At 38.9% G+C, this 15,520-nt stretch overlaps 1 protein-coding gene across 6 annotated transcripts in view; it reads left to right on the top strand.

Moving 5' to 3' along the window:
- Positions 1-221: 221 nt before the first annotated feature.
- The window catches only part of LOC112675194 (coagulation factor XI), a 54,033-nt gene continuing 38,734 nt past the window's right edge, over positions 222-15,520 (top strand). For 5 of the 6 annotated variants that reach the window (XR_007402789.1, XM_035699745.2, XM_049095150.1 and 2 more), the window contains exons 1-4: positions 222-995; positions 7,236-7,294; positions 12,376-12,538; positions 14,125-14,231. Coding sequence is in view for 5 of the 6 variants with exons in the window: in XM_035699745.2 (XP_035555638.1) it covers positions 835-995; positions 7,236-7,294; positions 12,376-12,538; positions 14,125-14,231 (490 nt within the window). In the remaining variant the exon portion in view is untranslated. Of the gene's footprint in view, positions 996-5,763; positions 6,609-7,235; positions 7,295-12,375; positions 12,539-14,124; positions 14,232-15,520 lie in introns of those variants that run through there. The other variant, XM_049095151.1, reaches the window with a different exon arrangement.

Raw genomic sequence — 15,520 nt, 5'->3', positions numbered from 1 at the left:
AGCTCTGAAGGCAAATTAGTGGGTGACTGATTCATAATGAGTAATAAAAGAAATCGCACATTTGAGCTGATGTCAACAGTGCTCCTCAGACTTTCTAAAAAAATGTTCCTTTTACCCTTGTCATAGACTGATTTTGAGTTTTCTTGACTCTGAAGAATTAACCAGAGGAGAAGTATAAATTCCAGAACATTTTGCTCAGCTGATAGCAGAAAGTGAAATCTCCTGCAGAGGGAGGCCAGGGAATCAGCAAAACCATTAGTATCATTGTGTCCCAGGCATTTACAGTTTAGAAACTTTCTCCAGGTGATGAACTAGTGAACTGACCGATGCTCTGTTCATTGTCACAGACCACTAAAGACTATCAATTTCTGGACCAGTGACCTGTCTCACAATGAAAGAGATGCCCACAAAAAAATAAAAACAAAAAGTCAATTTTTACTCTGGAATGTGTCTGGACGATCACAATGTTTTCTTTCCAGCATCTAATGAGATGCTGGTAGGAACATGACAAATTTTTTAGTTTGCCTGGAAGCCCTATCACCACCACCACCTATTTTTTAGGAATAGCACTTTCTCTATCTTTGGAACTACCCCATGATAAATATCTCCCCCCTTTTCCTTCTGTTTCTCACTTTTTTGCTTGCCGGACATATGTACACTGTAAATAGGCAGTTCTAGTTGAGCAATCTTGCTCTCTTGGCTTAAGTTGATTGACCCAAGCAGGGTCCACTCAGAGTTCTCCCCTTGGAAATTGGTGGAGATTTCAAGTTGTGAGACTGGGGATCAATTGGCAGTTGAGCCTCTGAACAGCTCCTAGAAGATGAGAAGAAGGTGATGAGTAAAGAAGATGCGGAGAAAAGAAACAGAACCCTGGAGGGTCCGAATCCCATGTTCCAGGGGATGCTGAAGGCCACCTGCATGCCTGCCCTGTGCACTCTTCACTTGTTCACCTCTGCCCTGGAGCCCGAGGACCAGGCTATCGTCATTTTTCTTAGGTTGATTGCCTTTCATTTCTAACCCAAAGCAACTTAGTGTTTGTCATTTCAGCTGAGGGATAAAGAAAGGTGCTGTATTTTTTGGACATGATCTTAGGTCTTCATCATATTTCCTTTGTGCTGTTCAGTACTTCTCTACACTGGATAACATCAGCTGGTAACATATGTCTGCTAGTCATTTAAATGCAATAGAATTTTTAAAAAAGATTTATTTATTCATGAGAGACAGAGAGAGAGAGAGAGAGAGAGGCAGAGACACAGGCAGAGAGAGAAGCAGGCTCTGCAAGGGAGCCTGATGTGGGACTCAATCCCAGGACTCTAGGATCATGCCCTGGGCCGAAGGCAGGCGCTCAACTGCTGAGCCACCTGGGCATCCCTAAATGCAATAGAATTTTGAAAAATTAAGATTCAATTGACATTATTTTAGTTTCAGGCACATAACATAATGATTTGATGTTTGTATGTATGAGAAATAATAAATTTCCAGATAGTAGGAAAATTAAAAGTCCAGTGCTTTATTTTCAAAGCCAGCTGGGATTAGCCTAACACGAGTCTAATTCCTTAGCTCCATCCTGATGTGTTCCCTCGACTAGTTCATCATTTTTTCTTGATTTAATTAAACCAGATTCACCCCAGTTTTCCTTCTAGCTAGCTGCATTCCAAATTCCAGGGCCAAACCTCTCATCTATAATTACTACTAATAGATTGTGTATTCCCTCATCTGCTTCTTGAAACTGGTCTAGAAATTCTTTGGTCTAGAAATTCACCAAATGGAGTATTTCTTTGGGCCTTTTGCACTGAATTCAATTTCTAAATTTACTCCCAGCCTGTAGATGTTCCTACTCCTGCTCTCTTGATCCTAAGAGATACTTTTTGGCACCTTCTTTTTCTTTCCTTCACTTCCTGCCTCCTCCTATCCAGCATTTTCTTTGTGTTGCAGTTTACATGAATTCTTTCCTGTCTTTCCTGGCATTAGCCAATGTAGGTCTCATGGAAACAATGGCTATACTCAAACTCCTATTTCATATAAAAACACCTATAATAGCCCTTCCCTCAAAAGAAAAATCGTTACTGTATTTAGGCATGGTTTTCTTATTTCTAGAATGTTTTAAATTTATTTTTGAATGTTATCCATAGTTTAAAAATATGTGTTTTAGCTGAATGGTGAAGGATGTGTCAGCACAGGACTGCTCCCTGGGCACTCCCAGGATGGAGGCCTAACTCTCTTTTACCATATTGCACTCTTGACTTCCTCCTTTCTTGCTCAAGTCAATTGTCAGCTTGAAGTTTTATGCTTATGGAAATAGAGTAAATTAAGACTTTTAATACACTCAGGCACAATTAATTTTTTTTTTTCATATGGCCACAGCTTCCTAGGCATGTGATTGTGCTGCAGGCTTTTTGGCCACCTGTGCCTTCACAATTAATTGTTACTCCATCAGTGATGCTTGATGTGTCCAATGTTGATTTGTTACCACCAGAAACAATATTGTTTATGAAAACCAAGGTTTGAAGTGTCTCCTATTGAGCAGTTGGAGGGAACCTCAAGAGGACATCTGCTCCCACAGAGGATATTCATGGAATTAAGACCAGTCTGGCTATCAGTCCAGTAACTGCTGTCAGTGTTACCTATGCTCCTCTTCGCTTACGAGAGTGACGGTCACTTTCATACATGACTTAGATGGTCCACAATTGTGGGTAAAAGGACCATCCTGTCCTCGATCTCTGCATTCCTTCCTTACTTCCTTCCTTGCTTCCTTCCCTCTTTTTCTGTCTGTCTTTCGTCTTCTGTCTGTCTTTCTTTCGTGTCTTCTTTCTTTTCTTTCTTTTTCTTTCTTTCTTTCGTTCTTTCTTTCTTTCTTTCTTCTTTCTTTCTTTCTTTCTTTTTCTTTCTTTCTCTCTCTTTTCTTCTCTTCTTTTCTTCTTCTTCTTCTTCTTCTTCTTCTTCTTCGTCTTCTTCTTCGTCTTCTTCTTCTTCTTCTTCCCTTCCTCCTTTCCTTCCTCTTTCTCTCTCTCTCCTTCCTTCCGTCTTCTTTTCTTTCTTCTTTCTTTCTTTCTTTCTTTCTTTCTTTCTTTCTTTCTTTCTTTTTCTTTCTTTCTTTCTTTTCTTTCTTTCTGTTCTTTCTTTCTTTCTTTCTTTCTTTCTTTTTCTTTCTTTCTTTCTTCTTTTTCTTCCTTTCTTCTTTCTTTCTTTTTTCTTTCCCTCCTATCTTTCCATCCTTCCTTCTTTTAACAACATTTAATATTTTATTTATTTACTTATTTATTCATTTCACACTTCCCTTCAATAAATGCCAAATACTACTCTGGGGATAGAGACCCAAGCCTAACAGCCAGGTGTGAGGGCTAGTGTGCAGCAGAAAGACAATATAAAAATGAGTAAATAGAGGACCCAGCATCAGATAGTGCTAGGTGCTATGAAAAAAATGAAGCATAGTAAAGGGACAGGAGGAATGAAAGATGCCTTTTTAGATCAGTTGCTTAATGATGGCATCTTGTGTTTCCTGCTTCTCTCTTTCCTCTTTTTAATCCTTGACAAATAGAAGTCTATGCCACTCCAACCTTCCAGCTGTTATGTTGCCACAAGGACAGTCACAGCTGTTCTGCTAAAATAGTTATTTTGTAATTTATCCTGTTAATGTATATTTACTTACATATGTGCTGATGATAGTGGTGTTATGTACATAAGATACTCCAGTTCTCACTGAGATGCACTGGGAAGAGAAAAGACCCTAAAATATGACCCTTCTCAGGGACATTTAATGCCATAGAGATCCAGAGAGCAGAAATCTTTCAAGAGTCAAATGTGCACCATCAAAGACCTTTCTCAGTGAACTGAGATTCTTTTCTTAATGAGCAGCACAGTGTAGCTTTTGTTCATTTATCTCCTTTCTCGTTGCCCCATCTCCTGGCCACACAGCTTTAGAGATTCAGGGCTTTTCCCATTTTTTTTTTAAAGATTTATTTATTTATTCATGAGAGACACAGACTGAGAGAGAGTAGAGACACAGGCAGAGGGAGAAGCAGGCTCCTCGCAGGGAGCCTAATGTGGGACTCAATCCCACATCCTGAGATCAGACCTGAACCAAAGGCAGGCGCCCAACCGCTGAGCCACCCAGGTGCCCCCCATTTTTTTTAAGCCCACAGGTTCTCTGAAAGATCCCATGGCAGATCACTACCATGCCACCAGCCCACCCTGCCACCCAAAGCCTCTATACTCCACTAGGGACTCTCCTCCATTCCCTTCCTCTAGAAGCATCCAGCTCCCAACCCCCTCTCTCCAGGCCACTGTCACTTCTGATAATAAACCTTCTGTATTAGTATTCTTTTGCTGTGTAACAACTGACTGTAATCTTGGCAGTTCAAAACAACCCTAATTTATCCTTTCGCATTCTGTGGATCAGTAGGTGGGCTTAGCTGGGTTCCCTTTTTGGCATCTCACAAGCCCCAAATTGAGGTGTGGGTGTTGTGGGAAGAATCCTCATCCAAGCCCATTCAGTTTGTTAGAAGCATTAGAGGCCACTCTGGGGGCTTTGCCTCAGGCCCCATCCACGTCAAAGCCAACTACTACTCTCTCTCACACTTGAGTTTGGACTTCTCCTTAGGCTAACAGCAGAAGAAAACTGATGCGATTAGGCCCCCACATCATCTCCATTTTGATAGCTCAGAATCAACTCTTTAGCAATCCTAATTGCACCTGCAAAATTGCTCTCCTCATGCAACACAACATGATTGTGGACAAACAGGGCATCTTATCTTACATTCAGTCTCTGGGATCAGACTGGGAAATCTGGGGGAACATTTTAGAATTCTACCTACCATTGCCTCTTTTCAACTTATTTCTGATTTTGTTCTTCTAAAAAGAAATTTTTAGTTTTATTGTATTACTAGAGAATGACTTCTGTTTTGCTGCAAGAGAAGTTCAAATGGAACACAGAAGTATGTGTAAAAAGGGTAAAATCTGTAATCTCCCCTTTTAGGGAAACAACCTCTAGGAGGTCAGCTGTGCTTTGGAGGCAGGGTAGCTTTGTTCCACTCATCATTTTTTTCTGTTGAGGCCGGTAACAGATGAGATCCCAAATTTAAATTCTTTTATATTACATGGGACAGAGGATTATTTTTTGTTGATTGCTGGTGTACTAGTTGATACCCTGAATCTACAAGGCGGTACAGCATGCATATTTGAAATATGCTGCTTCATTACAGCCAGAAAATATTTACCAGCAACATTATGCTACATTTTTAATAAACACAGTTCTGCATTGCAGTAATATGCATAAAATATTTATATAAGAATCAACTCCCTAAAAATCTATTTGACTAGTCAGAATGTACAATAATTTTGAGGGTTAGCAAACAAAGGAGATTTAGTGGGCACGTAATTATGGTCTTTTAAGAGTTTAAAAAGCACACAAAAAAGAGAATAAATTATTTTGTATGGATCTAGTAGGCGAATCTAGGCTGAAGTATAGAAGTTGCAAGAAGAGGCTAGGTCGATTAAGTGTCTGATTCTTGATTTTGGCTCAGGTCATGATCTCAGGATCATGAGATCAAGCCCTCAACTGGGCTCCGAGCTGAGCATGGAGCCTGCATAAAGATTCTCTCTCTCCTCCCTCTGCCCCCTACCCTGCACATGCATTCTCTAAATAATTAAGTAATTGATTCATTTTTAAAATATTAAAGTAGTTGCAAGAAGGTATATGTCAGTGTATACAGAGACTTTTTATTAAAAATAATAAGAAAATAGAATTCCCTAAACCGGAACAGATTTCTAGGCAAACCAGTATATTTTTTTTCCAGATGAGGTCATCTCAACTTCCCAACTAGGAAGTCTAAACTCTGCCTAGAGAGCTGTATAGCAGGTTTCAGTTTACATAATCTGAAAAGGACCAGATAGTAAACTTTTTCTGCTTTGTAGGTCATACTGTCTGTCACAACTACTTAACTTTGTAGTTGTAGAATGAAAGCAAATATAGACAATGCATGAATGAATGGGTGTGGCTGTGTTCCCATAAAACTTTATTTACAAAAATAGACACCAGGCCAGATTTGATCTGTGAACTGTGGTTTGTCAACTCCTGCTATATATCATTTTCTGCATTGGGTGGGAGAAGGACCTAATCATCCTCCAATTCCCTTCCATACTCAAAACTTCAGGGCTACATGCTTCTTTGAGGAGGGTATGGAAAAGCATAGTTATCATTAGCCAAAAGATCTTCCCAGAAGGAGAAGGAGCTACCTATATGCATCCCTTTTAAAGTTTTCATCCAGATAATTGCAATGGGGAAAGTTCAGTTATATGAGATTTAAGCTGCATGACTCCAAATAATGGGGGAAGTTATAAACGTTTTTAAAAATGGAAATCTGGGCATGCGTTATGTGGCCCTAACATGAAATAGTTAATATATTAAATAGCTGAACACAGGAATGGGACGTTCATAGAATATGTTGACAGGACAAAAAGTTGAAACTGTTGGCAGAAAACCAAAGTCAATATTGGAGCCAAGCAAATACTGCCTGCAGTGCCCTATTAGGGAAGCTTGAGGACCGTCCATTTTTAAGTGGCAAGAGACTCCCTCACTTCCAGAGCCACAGAAGCAATTGTGCTCTCAGGTAGAGAATTTCTATTATTCTGATTGCTTCCAAATAGATGCGTGTGTGTGGTTTTTTTTTTTTTTAATTAAGCATAGTTCTACTTTGAGAAGAAGCTATCCGTATGTTCTAATTTCCACTGTATTTAGAGAATATAAGAGATATTGATATTCTTTTTTTTTAGATATTGATATTCTTATATATGAAATCTTTTACTCTAAGATATTTTAAAATCAGAGACTGTTGAGTGCTTTAAAGTTTTTCAATGGGCTTTAGTATTTTGAGAGCTTTCCTTAGGGATTCTGGACCAATATTATTGCCACTATTTACAATCATTTTCTTTTTCCCCAAATCAAGAGGTTTCACAACTATTTAACCCCCCTCTACCAATTCCCTTTCCATAATTATCAAAAACATTGATGGCAAGTGAGCCATTAACATGATAGTAGTCTGGAGATCTCAGTTTGTATCTTGTGCCAAGTCCCTGGCATAAAATATACAGAAGCTCTTGTTCCCTGTACCGGTAATTACGTGTTTAGATTTGCAATGCAGATATCTATAAGAAGATCTCTATCACCTTAAATTAAGGCTTATGATAAATATGATCTGTAACCAGCAGGGTTATGTATGTGTTGCTTTCTCTTCTAGGATGATTTCATTCAGGCAAGCCGCTTATTTCACTTGCTTCTTTGCTACAGTTTCCTGTGGTGAGTGCATTATCTCTAAGATGTAAAGTTGTGTGTAGGAAAGGAGTAGTTAACAAGACATGCCAGCCCTGGAGAAAGCTATTGAACATACAGCTTCCAGATGGAGGCAGATCCAGTAAGTCAGGACATAAATCCTTATAACATCCAGGGGCAACTGCCACTTCTCAGATGTATTGCCCTAGACACACAGGGGTGGGGAGCCCAGAAGTGAGAATGTCTGTGGGCAGACAGAAACTTCTGTTTGTAAATGACTCTTTACAAAGCAGATCTTAAACAGTCAGCCCTCCATTTTTATTATCAAGATATTTTAAAAACCAATTTTATCTGAATATTCAATGTATAGGCATTTATAATGTCTGGATCCAACCCAAGTGTTGTTATAGGTACCAGGTGTATATTTTTTACTCTCTTAGGCCACTGGGGAACTACTTCAGAAATGAAAGTATTTGGTTTAAATTTAAATTAGTAAATCATCCATTTGAATAGTTCTGGTTTTAACACCAGGCTTTGAACCGTATTTCTCTCTCTAGTCATTCCATTAAATTTTCCGGGAATAAAGATGATTCTGGACACTGTTTTTCATTAATCGTTATGGAATGGAATGAGCCACTGTTATGGGTGGTTTCTGAGTCTGTGTTGACTTAAGATGGCCACGCCCCAGTGATTATTTATCTGCCTTTCAGATGTATGGCTAAGATAAACATCTCTTGGGAAAGGGTTACATTTGTAAAGAGATGTTATTTTTTCAGGAAGAAGGTATTTTTTCCCTCCTAAACCCAAATCTGCCCCTCCATGTCTAATTGCTTTTTTGAGCCATGATCATTAAATTCATTGAATGCTGAGGAGTAGGAGCCAGAGATGCAATAGAATATGGCCACTTCAGTTTTATTTTTTTGGCAAAAAAAAATAATAATAATTATGATCATGCTAAGAAAATTAGAGATGCAGGTAAGCAGAAAATAAGAAACTATGTATTATTGTCTGTAGTCCTATAATCCAGAAATGGCTACTGTTAAAATTTATTTTAGTCTTTCAGATATTTTTCTACATGTGTCTATCTACACATTTAACAAAGATGCTATTAATTCTACATACTTTTTTATAACTTTTATAACATTTATAGCTATTTTTTATATATATAATATTTTTTGGAGCTTAGTAATCTTCCCTAGTCATGTTTTGTATGCTCATTCTTTTTTTTAAAGATTTTATTTATTTATTCATGAGAGACACAGAGAGAGGCAGAGACACAGGCAGAGGGAGAAGCAGGCGCCCTGTGGGATGCCCAATGTGGGACTCAATCCCAGGACACCAGGATCATTACCTGAGCTAAAGGCAGATGCTCAACCACTGAGCCACCCAGGTGCCCACTCTATGCACATTTTTAAAAAAGATTTTATGTATTTATTCATAGAGGCACACAGAGAGAGACACAGGCAGAGGGAGAAGCGGGTTCCATGCAGGGAGCCTGACGTGGGACTCGATCCCAGGTCTCCAGGATCACACCCCGGGCTGCAGGCAGTGCTAAACCACTGCACCACTGGGGCTATCCCCTCTATGCACATTCTTATGCACACATTCAGTTATTTCTGCAGAACAAAATTTGGAAACAAAAAATGTTAGAAAAGTGGGAATATTTTGGAAGGTTTTGCGATATATATCATGAAATTATCTTTCAGAGGAGTGATTTTCCAGTAAACCCTCTCTACTAGCAAATAAGAGTGATCATTTATCCCACTTAGGCCAACTCCACTAGTCATCTATATGGCTTGACATATATTCACCTTTCTGGAAACTGTATCCTAATTTGTTTCTGTGCAACCACTGCCTCTGAATTTGGGTCCATGCAACTGTGACCCAAGCAGACCTCAACTAATATGTAGATGCACGTGTCCTACTGGCTACCATGACCTGATCAGAGCCAAAGGCCTGCAACAAGACTTTTGCTTACACTTCTGGAAATAAGACTCTTGAACTATTAGAAAATGCAAAGGCCTGAGCTTCTGGCACCACCTTGCCACTCTGTGTAACTTGAGACCAACAGCAACACCATAGAACAGAGCAAATAAATGAAGAGAAATTGAATCTTGATGGAATCAGCTGAGTACCCTATCCAGTGATTCCTGAGGCCAAATCTGTCATGGACTCTGGTTTCTTTTTTTTTTTTTAATTTTTATTTATTTATGATAGTCATACAGAGAGAGAGAGAGGCAGAGACACAGGCAGAGGGAGAAGTAGGCTCTCTGCAAGGAGCCCGATGTGGGATTTGATCCTGGATTCTGAGGTCACACCCCAAGCTGAAGGCAGACACTCAACCACTGAGCCACCTAGGCATCCCTGTATTTATTATTCTTACCATTTTTCATATACTCACATTTTTCATATACTTACTGTATGCTTGTGTTTCTTTTGTAAATTATCTTTTCTTTTTAAAAAAATATATTTACTTATTCATGAGAGACATAGAGAGAGAGAGAAGCAGGCAGATGGAGAAGCAGGTTCCAGGGAGCCCGACTTGGGATTCGATCTCAGGTCTCCAGGATCACGCCCTGGGCTGAAGGCGGTGCTAAACCGCTGAGCCACCTGGGCTGCCCTGTAAATTATCTATTCATATCTCTTTGCCCTTTTTAAAGAAAAATGTGGTGTTTTTCTTATTGATTATGTAATTTTTTTAACAACACTAAAGAATCTGCCCAAAGTCCATGGACACAGGAGACAGTGTGGCATATTTTATGTTATGGGATAACTTATATAACAGTGCTTTAAAACACTCTAAAATACAATATGAACAAGCCTACTATCATTATTGTCATCACCATTATCATCACCATTACCAACTTAGGAGGATAAGTAAGAACAACTATTAGAACTTTCCTCCCAATCTGTTCCAAAGTTGGTGTGTTTTTAGTTGCCCCTTTCTGTCAGCCAAGTCACATGGCAGTTCACAAAGGCTTAGCTGAGGAATGGGAACTACCAGGCTAGCACAGGCTATTGTTTGTACTCATGTTTGTGCACTGGGATGGGGGAGGATGACTTGGTAACTATGAATCAGCCAAATACATCAATTGTTCAAAACACAGGTTGTGACTGGACCAGCTACTCAGTGTTTTGTGTGTATATGAAATCTAGGCCTGTACACCTGGCAACTTGTATCCCCATAGGCTTCCACCTGAAGAGATCTCTGCTTTTTCTTCTTCTTTTTTTTTTATTTTTATTTTTTTGATCTCTGCTTTTTCTAAATATAAGCCTTACCCAAGGGTTAGTCATCTTAGCCATACCTCCCAGAGGAAGAAAAACGATCTTCCTGGGTTAAGTCATCATAAGAGACCTCAAGGCTGGGATCCCCAGAAGGGTAGGATAGTGCAGAGGAAATTTTAATCATCAGTGCTTAATGAAACACATGTGTCTAAGCTGCCCATTCCCTGAAGGGCAATACAAAAATAGATGTCCTAGAAGATGGGCAAAGTTATCATTAGAATATCCTGTGGTTAATGGACAATTGACAGACGAACAAATGTGCTGCCTAAGACGGAAATGCTTATTAAGCTTCCTTTAAAGTGGGTCTCTCAAGGTAAACTCAAATTCATGCATCAAAGTTTACTTTTAATATATGAAACAGAAGAAGAGTAAAGCTAGCAGATAATACTCTAACAACACATGGGATGCAGGGTACCCTAGAACTGTGAACAATGCCAAACAGCAAATAGTTCAGAATGGATTTTCAATTTAGCTCATGTGTGTATTTGCATTTGCTTGTAGAAACCGAGCAAATAAACGTGTTCTCTGTACTGATCCCAATAAGTACCTAATAACTCTTGGTTTGTTTAGATTAAACTGAGATGAGGTACAACATTGAACATCGCACACTAGAAAAGGGAACAGGATTGGGAGTGAGAAGAGCTAGGTTTCTCTTCCAGGACGATCATTAGCCACATGGGTCTTACTTACACAACTCTATACTGCCCTGAGATTCAGTTCCTTCTTTCTGTTAAAAAAAAAAATCAGAGGCATAAAGTCTGCCTCTAACTCCCCTTACACTCACAGAGCTGTTTGTTGTAAAAGGTTTTGAGACAGAGATTGTATATTGTTGGGTTTTTTAAATTTTTTTATTTGACTATATTTGACACATAATGTTACAACAGTTTCAGGTGTACAACATAGATTCAACTTCTCTATACATTATGTTATTCTCACCAAAAGTGTAGCTACCATCTGTCACCATACAACACTGTTACAATGTTGACTATGTTCCCTATGCTGTGCTTTTTATTCCTGTGACTTATTTATTCCATAACTGGAAGCCTATTATTTCATTTCATTTCATCTCATTTCATTCATTTCATTTCATTTTATTATTTTTAAGTAGGGTCCATGCCTAGTGGACCCCAGTGTGGGGCTTGAACTTACCACCCTGAGATCTAGACCTGAGCTAATATTAAGAGTTGGACACTCAACTGACTGAGCCACCCAGGCATTCCACTTGTTATTTTTAAGGCATGGTATTTTCATAATCTGTTAGGCCACAGGGAGAAGCCAAGCTAGAATTATATTTTCTTGCAGATAATTTATGTGCAAAATATTGTATAATTTCATAAAAATCAACCAAGTTTTTTATGGAGAAGTACCCGTAGAATGACTTTATTTTTTTATTAAAAGATTTTATGTATTTATTTGGGGGAGAGAGAGAGAAGGAGAGGGAGAGAGGGAGGGAGAGGGAGAGGGAGAGAGAGAGAGATAGAGAGAATGTGAGGAAATGCAAAAGGTGGAGAGAGAGAAGCAGGCTGCCCATCAAGAGGGGAGTCTGATGTGGGGTTCCATCCCAGGACCCTGGGATCATGACCTGAGCCGAAGGCGGATGCTTATCAGACTAAGCCACCCAGGCACCCCCCCATAGAATGACTTTAAGTAATATTATACTTTGTTCAAATAGTCACCTTAATATGTTATACTTAATACAGTCTTGTAAAGCTCTTTGGGTATTTAGTGGAGGAAGTAAGAAGGTTTAGAACAGATATATTTTTATCAAAATAATTATTCACATTCATTGCAAATTAATGTATTTTTTTCAATGATTATCACAGGATGCCTGACTCAATTATATAAAAACACCTTCTTCAAAGGTGGGGACCTAACTGCCATGTATACCCCGAATGCCCATCACTGTCAGATGATGTGCACATTCCACCCCAGGTGTTTGCTCTTCAGTTTTCTTCCTGAAAGTTCAACTAATGATGTAAACAAAAGGTAAAAGATGATATGCCATTATTGGAGAAGCCAGTCATTTTGCAAAATAGAACCAGTTGTGTGCAAAAAGGTATAGATGTTGCAGGGTTATGGTTCTCAAATGGGGTTGAAGGGCCAGTTTCATCGGAATCACCTGGAGCAGTTCTTATATTAGCAGATCCTTAGGCCACAGCCTCAGACCCAAACCGTTCAGCCCACTGAACCAAAGTGTCTTGGGTCTGGCAATATGCATGTGAAATAGTTGTTTCCTTCACCTAAAGTCATAGAAACTAGGCATTGTCTATCCAAGGATGTAAGGAGAATGCTTGAAAATCATTGGGTTAAGTGACTGCCTCAAGAAAGGGTCTAAAAACAGGTGAATATTTCACCTGAACAAGGAAACATACTGTCTGACTCAGGATCCTATTAGTGGATAGCTCAGTCCTAAGAAAATATAACAGAAGGTAAATATTTTGTTGCAAATATTGTTGAGTAAGATCCAGAACTTGTGATCTTGGGAAGGGTCTGGTCTGAACGGGCCTGTAGTAAACCAGTACACCTGTAGTATGTATAGTTTGTGTGTGTGTGTGTGGGGGGGGCTGTGTACACACATGCACATGCACGCACGTGCAAATATATATTGCTAACTACCATTTTGGAAAAGTAAGAGCACTGGAAAAATAACCATTTAATATCCTACTAGCTCATAAAGTTGACTGAATGCAGCCATGATTTCATCATAATTTTCTTTCACTTTGATCAGTAATCAGAATGAGCATTTCTTCACTGTTCTCATTTCCATATTCACAAGTCTTTTCTTTTATCTTAACTCTGTTTGAATCGAAAAACTTGGAATTAGGTAATCACCCTCTAATTCTACATATTAAACTTGTACAGAAAACCCAGAGTGTGTGTGAGAGGCACCAACCTTTTTTCTTAAAATTTTATTTATTTATAAATAAAAGGGAGAGAGAGAGAGAGAGAGAGAGGCAGAGACACAGACAGAGGGAGAAGCAGGCTCCATGCAGGGAGCCTGACATGGGACTTGATCTTGGGTCTCCAGGACCACACCCTAGGCTGAAGGCGGCACTAAAACACTGAGCCACCCAGGCTGCCCCAACTTTTTATTTAGAGTTGAGTTAGGTTCTAGAATCCTTGTGAAAAATAACCATTAATATTGATGTTAAAGATAGAATGAAGTCTTCTGTTAGTGCAAACTAGAAGGAATTAATAAGCAAGCTGAACAGCATAGGTAGATCCAGCTCTCATAACTGATTTAATTTCTTAAGTAAAAACATTCACCAGGTGAAAGCATAATACCCCAAATTTTAGGAACACGGGAAAAGTCATTACCTCTTTAATATGATTGACTTTCTGTATTTAAAAGTGTTTTTAATAAAGAAAAATAATACTGAGGTTAAGTATTACAAAGGCTGTTAGATTTTTATGGAATTTCCTCTACAAGTGTTTTTTCCAGCAAGTGTCAGGGAAGCTCTATTATTTTCCTTATTCCTAGTCATAGTTATTAGTGTATAAAAAATGTTAGACATTTCCTCTAGTGCGTGTTTATTATTCTACTTTCTAACTGAAAGTTCTTTTAAAAACAGATTTGGTTGCTTTTTAAAAGACAGTGTTACAGAAACCCTGCCAAGAATGTCATGGACAAGTGCAATTTCTGGACATTCCTTAAAGCAATGTGGTCATCAAATAAGTGGTAAGCTGTTGATGCCTTAGCTAAATTTGAATGAATAATGGGTTTACCTTAAAACAGGTTCTGTTCAAGCTCTGTACTGCCTTGGACATTTGGAAGGGAGCACTTTGAGGGGACACTATTTATTGGATGTATCCTTCCTCTTGTCTTTATCAGTTACATGCTCAAGGAGCCTCTATCACTAATGAGATTAGCACTGCAATATAAGATTTGCAGAAGGTGAATACACATTGAAATGATGGCTGTCACCTTCCCCCACTGCTGATTGCACATAAAAATCTTAGAGAGAACACAGAGGGCATCTGTCTCCCTGTTTTACTTGAGATGATTTGTATGCTAGTGGTTCTTGACCAGGGGTGGTTTTGTCCTTCATCCAGGGCGCAGTTGGCGATAACTGAAGACATTTCTGGTTGTCACATCTTGGGGGGATGCTACTGGCATCTGGTGGATAGAGATCAGAGAGGCTGTTAAACATTCTACAAGGCACAGAGAAGCCCCCCTGACAAGGATATTCTGGTCCCAAATGTCAATAACACAGAGGTTAAGAAACCCCATTAAGCCCTCAAATGGAAGGTCTGTGTTCTATAAATCTTGCTAATAAGAATAATACTTCTTAGGAAAAAAATGTGAGGACTTAAGAGTTCAGGAAATTCAAGTTCTGACACTGCTACCAATGTCTTGGGAAACAATTTCCAAACCTATCCTAATTTAAGGCAGATAAACTATTTCTCTGACTTGAAAGTGAAAAGTAATGAAAAGATTCTCTCCACCGATGGGCTGGCAGGACCTTGAAATAACCATGTTGTGACTGTACATCGTTGCTATTTTGCCTTTACTATTTACACTTAGTTTTGTAGTGTCAAATTTCAGGTGTTTTAACATTTCTTATCCTTCCCTCCCCCATGAATACTGAATACCACTCCCTCAATCCACATGGGTGCTTTGTGCCCGCAGTTTGTGTAGGAATCAGTCCTTAGTTGGGAACATGGGGATCTGACTTAGCCAACATGGAGTTTACCTGAGGATGAGTACGTGTCCTATGTTATAAGATCGAACCTATATCTTAATACAACTTAGTATAAATTATTCAATTAAGCATTCTTTTTAATTATGCTATCATAGTAAAATTTAAAGAACAGTATTTTGCTTTTCTCAGTACTCCTAGTTATTTTTTTTTCTCAAACTTCGTCTTACAGAACTTGATTTAATGTTCCCTCCTAACTCTCCCCAAGTATCTCAAATTAAAGTGAATAATTGCTCCCCAGGACATAAAGTCCCTAAACTTCGGACCA

The sequence above is a fragment of the Canis lupus genome, chromosome 16 (genome assembly GCF_003254725.2).
Source record: "Canis lupus dingo isolate Sandy chromosome 16, ASM325472v2, whole genome shotgun sequence".
NCBI classification, from domain to species: Eukaryota; Metazoa; Chordata; class Mammalia; order Carnivora; family Canidae; genus Canis; species Canis lupus.
Note: the sequence above shows the minus strand (reverse complement) of the source record. Positions and strands in the feature narration are given on the sequence as shown.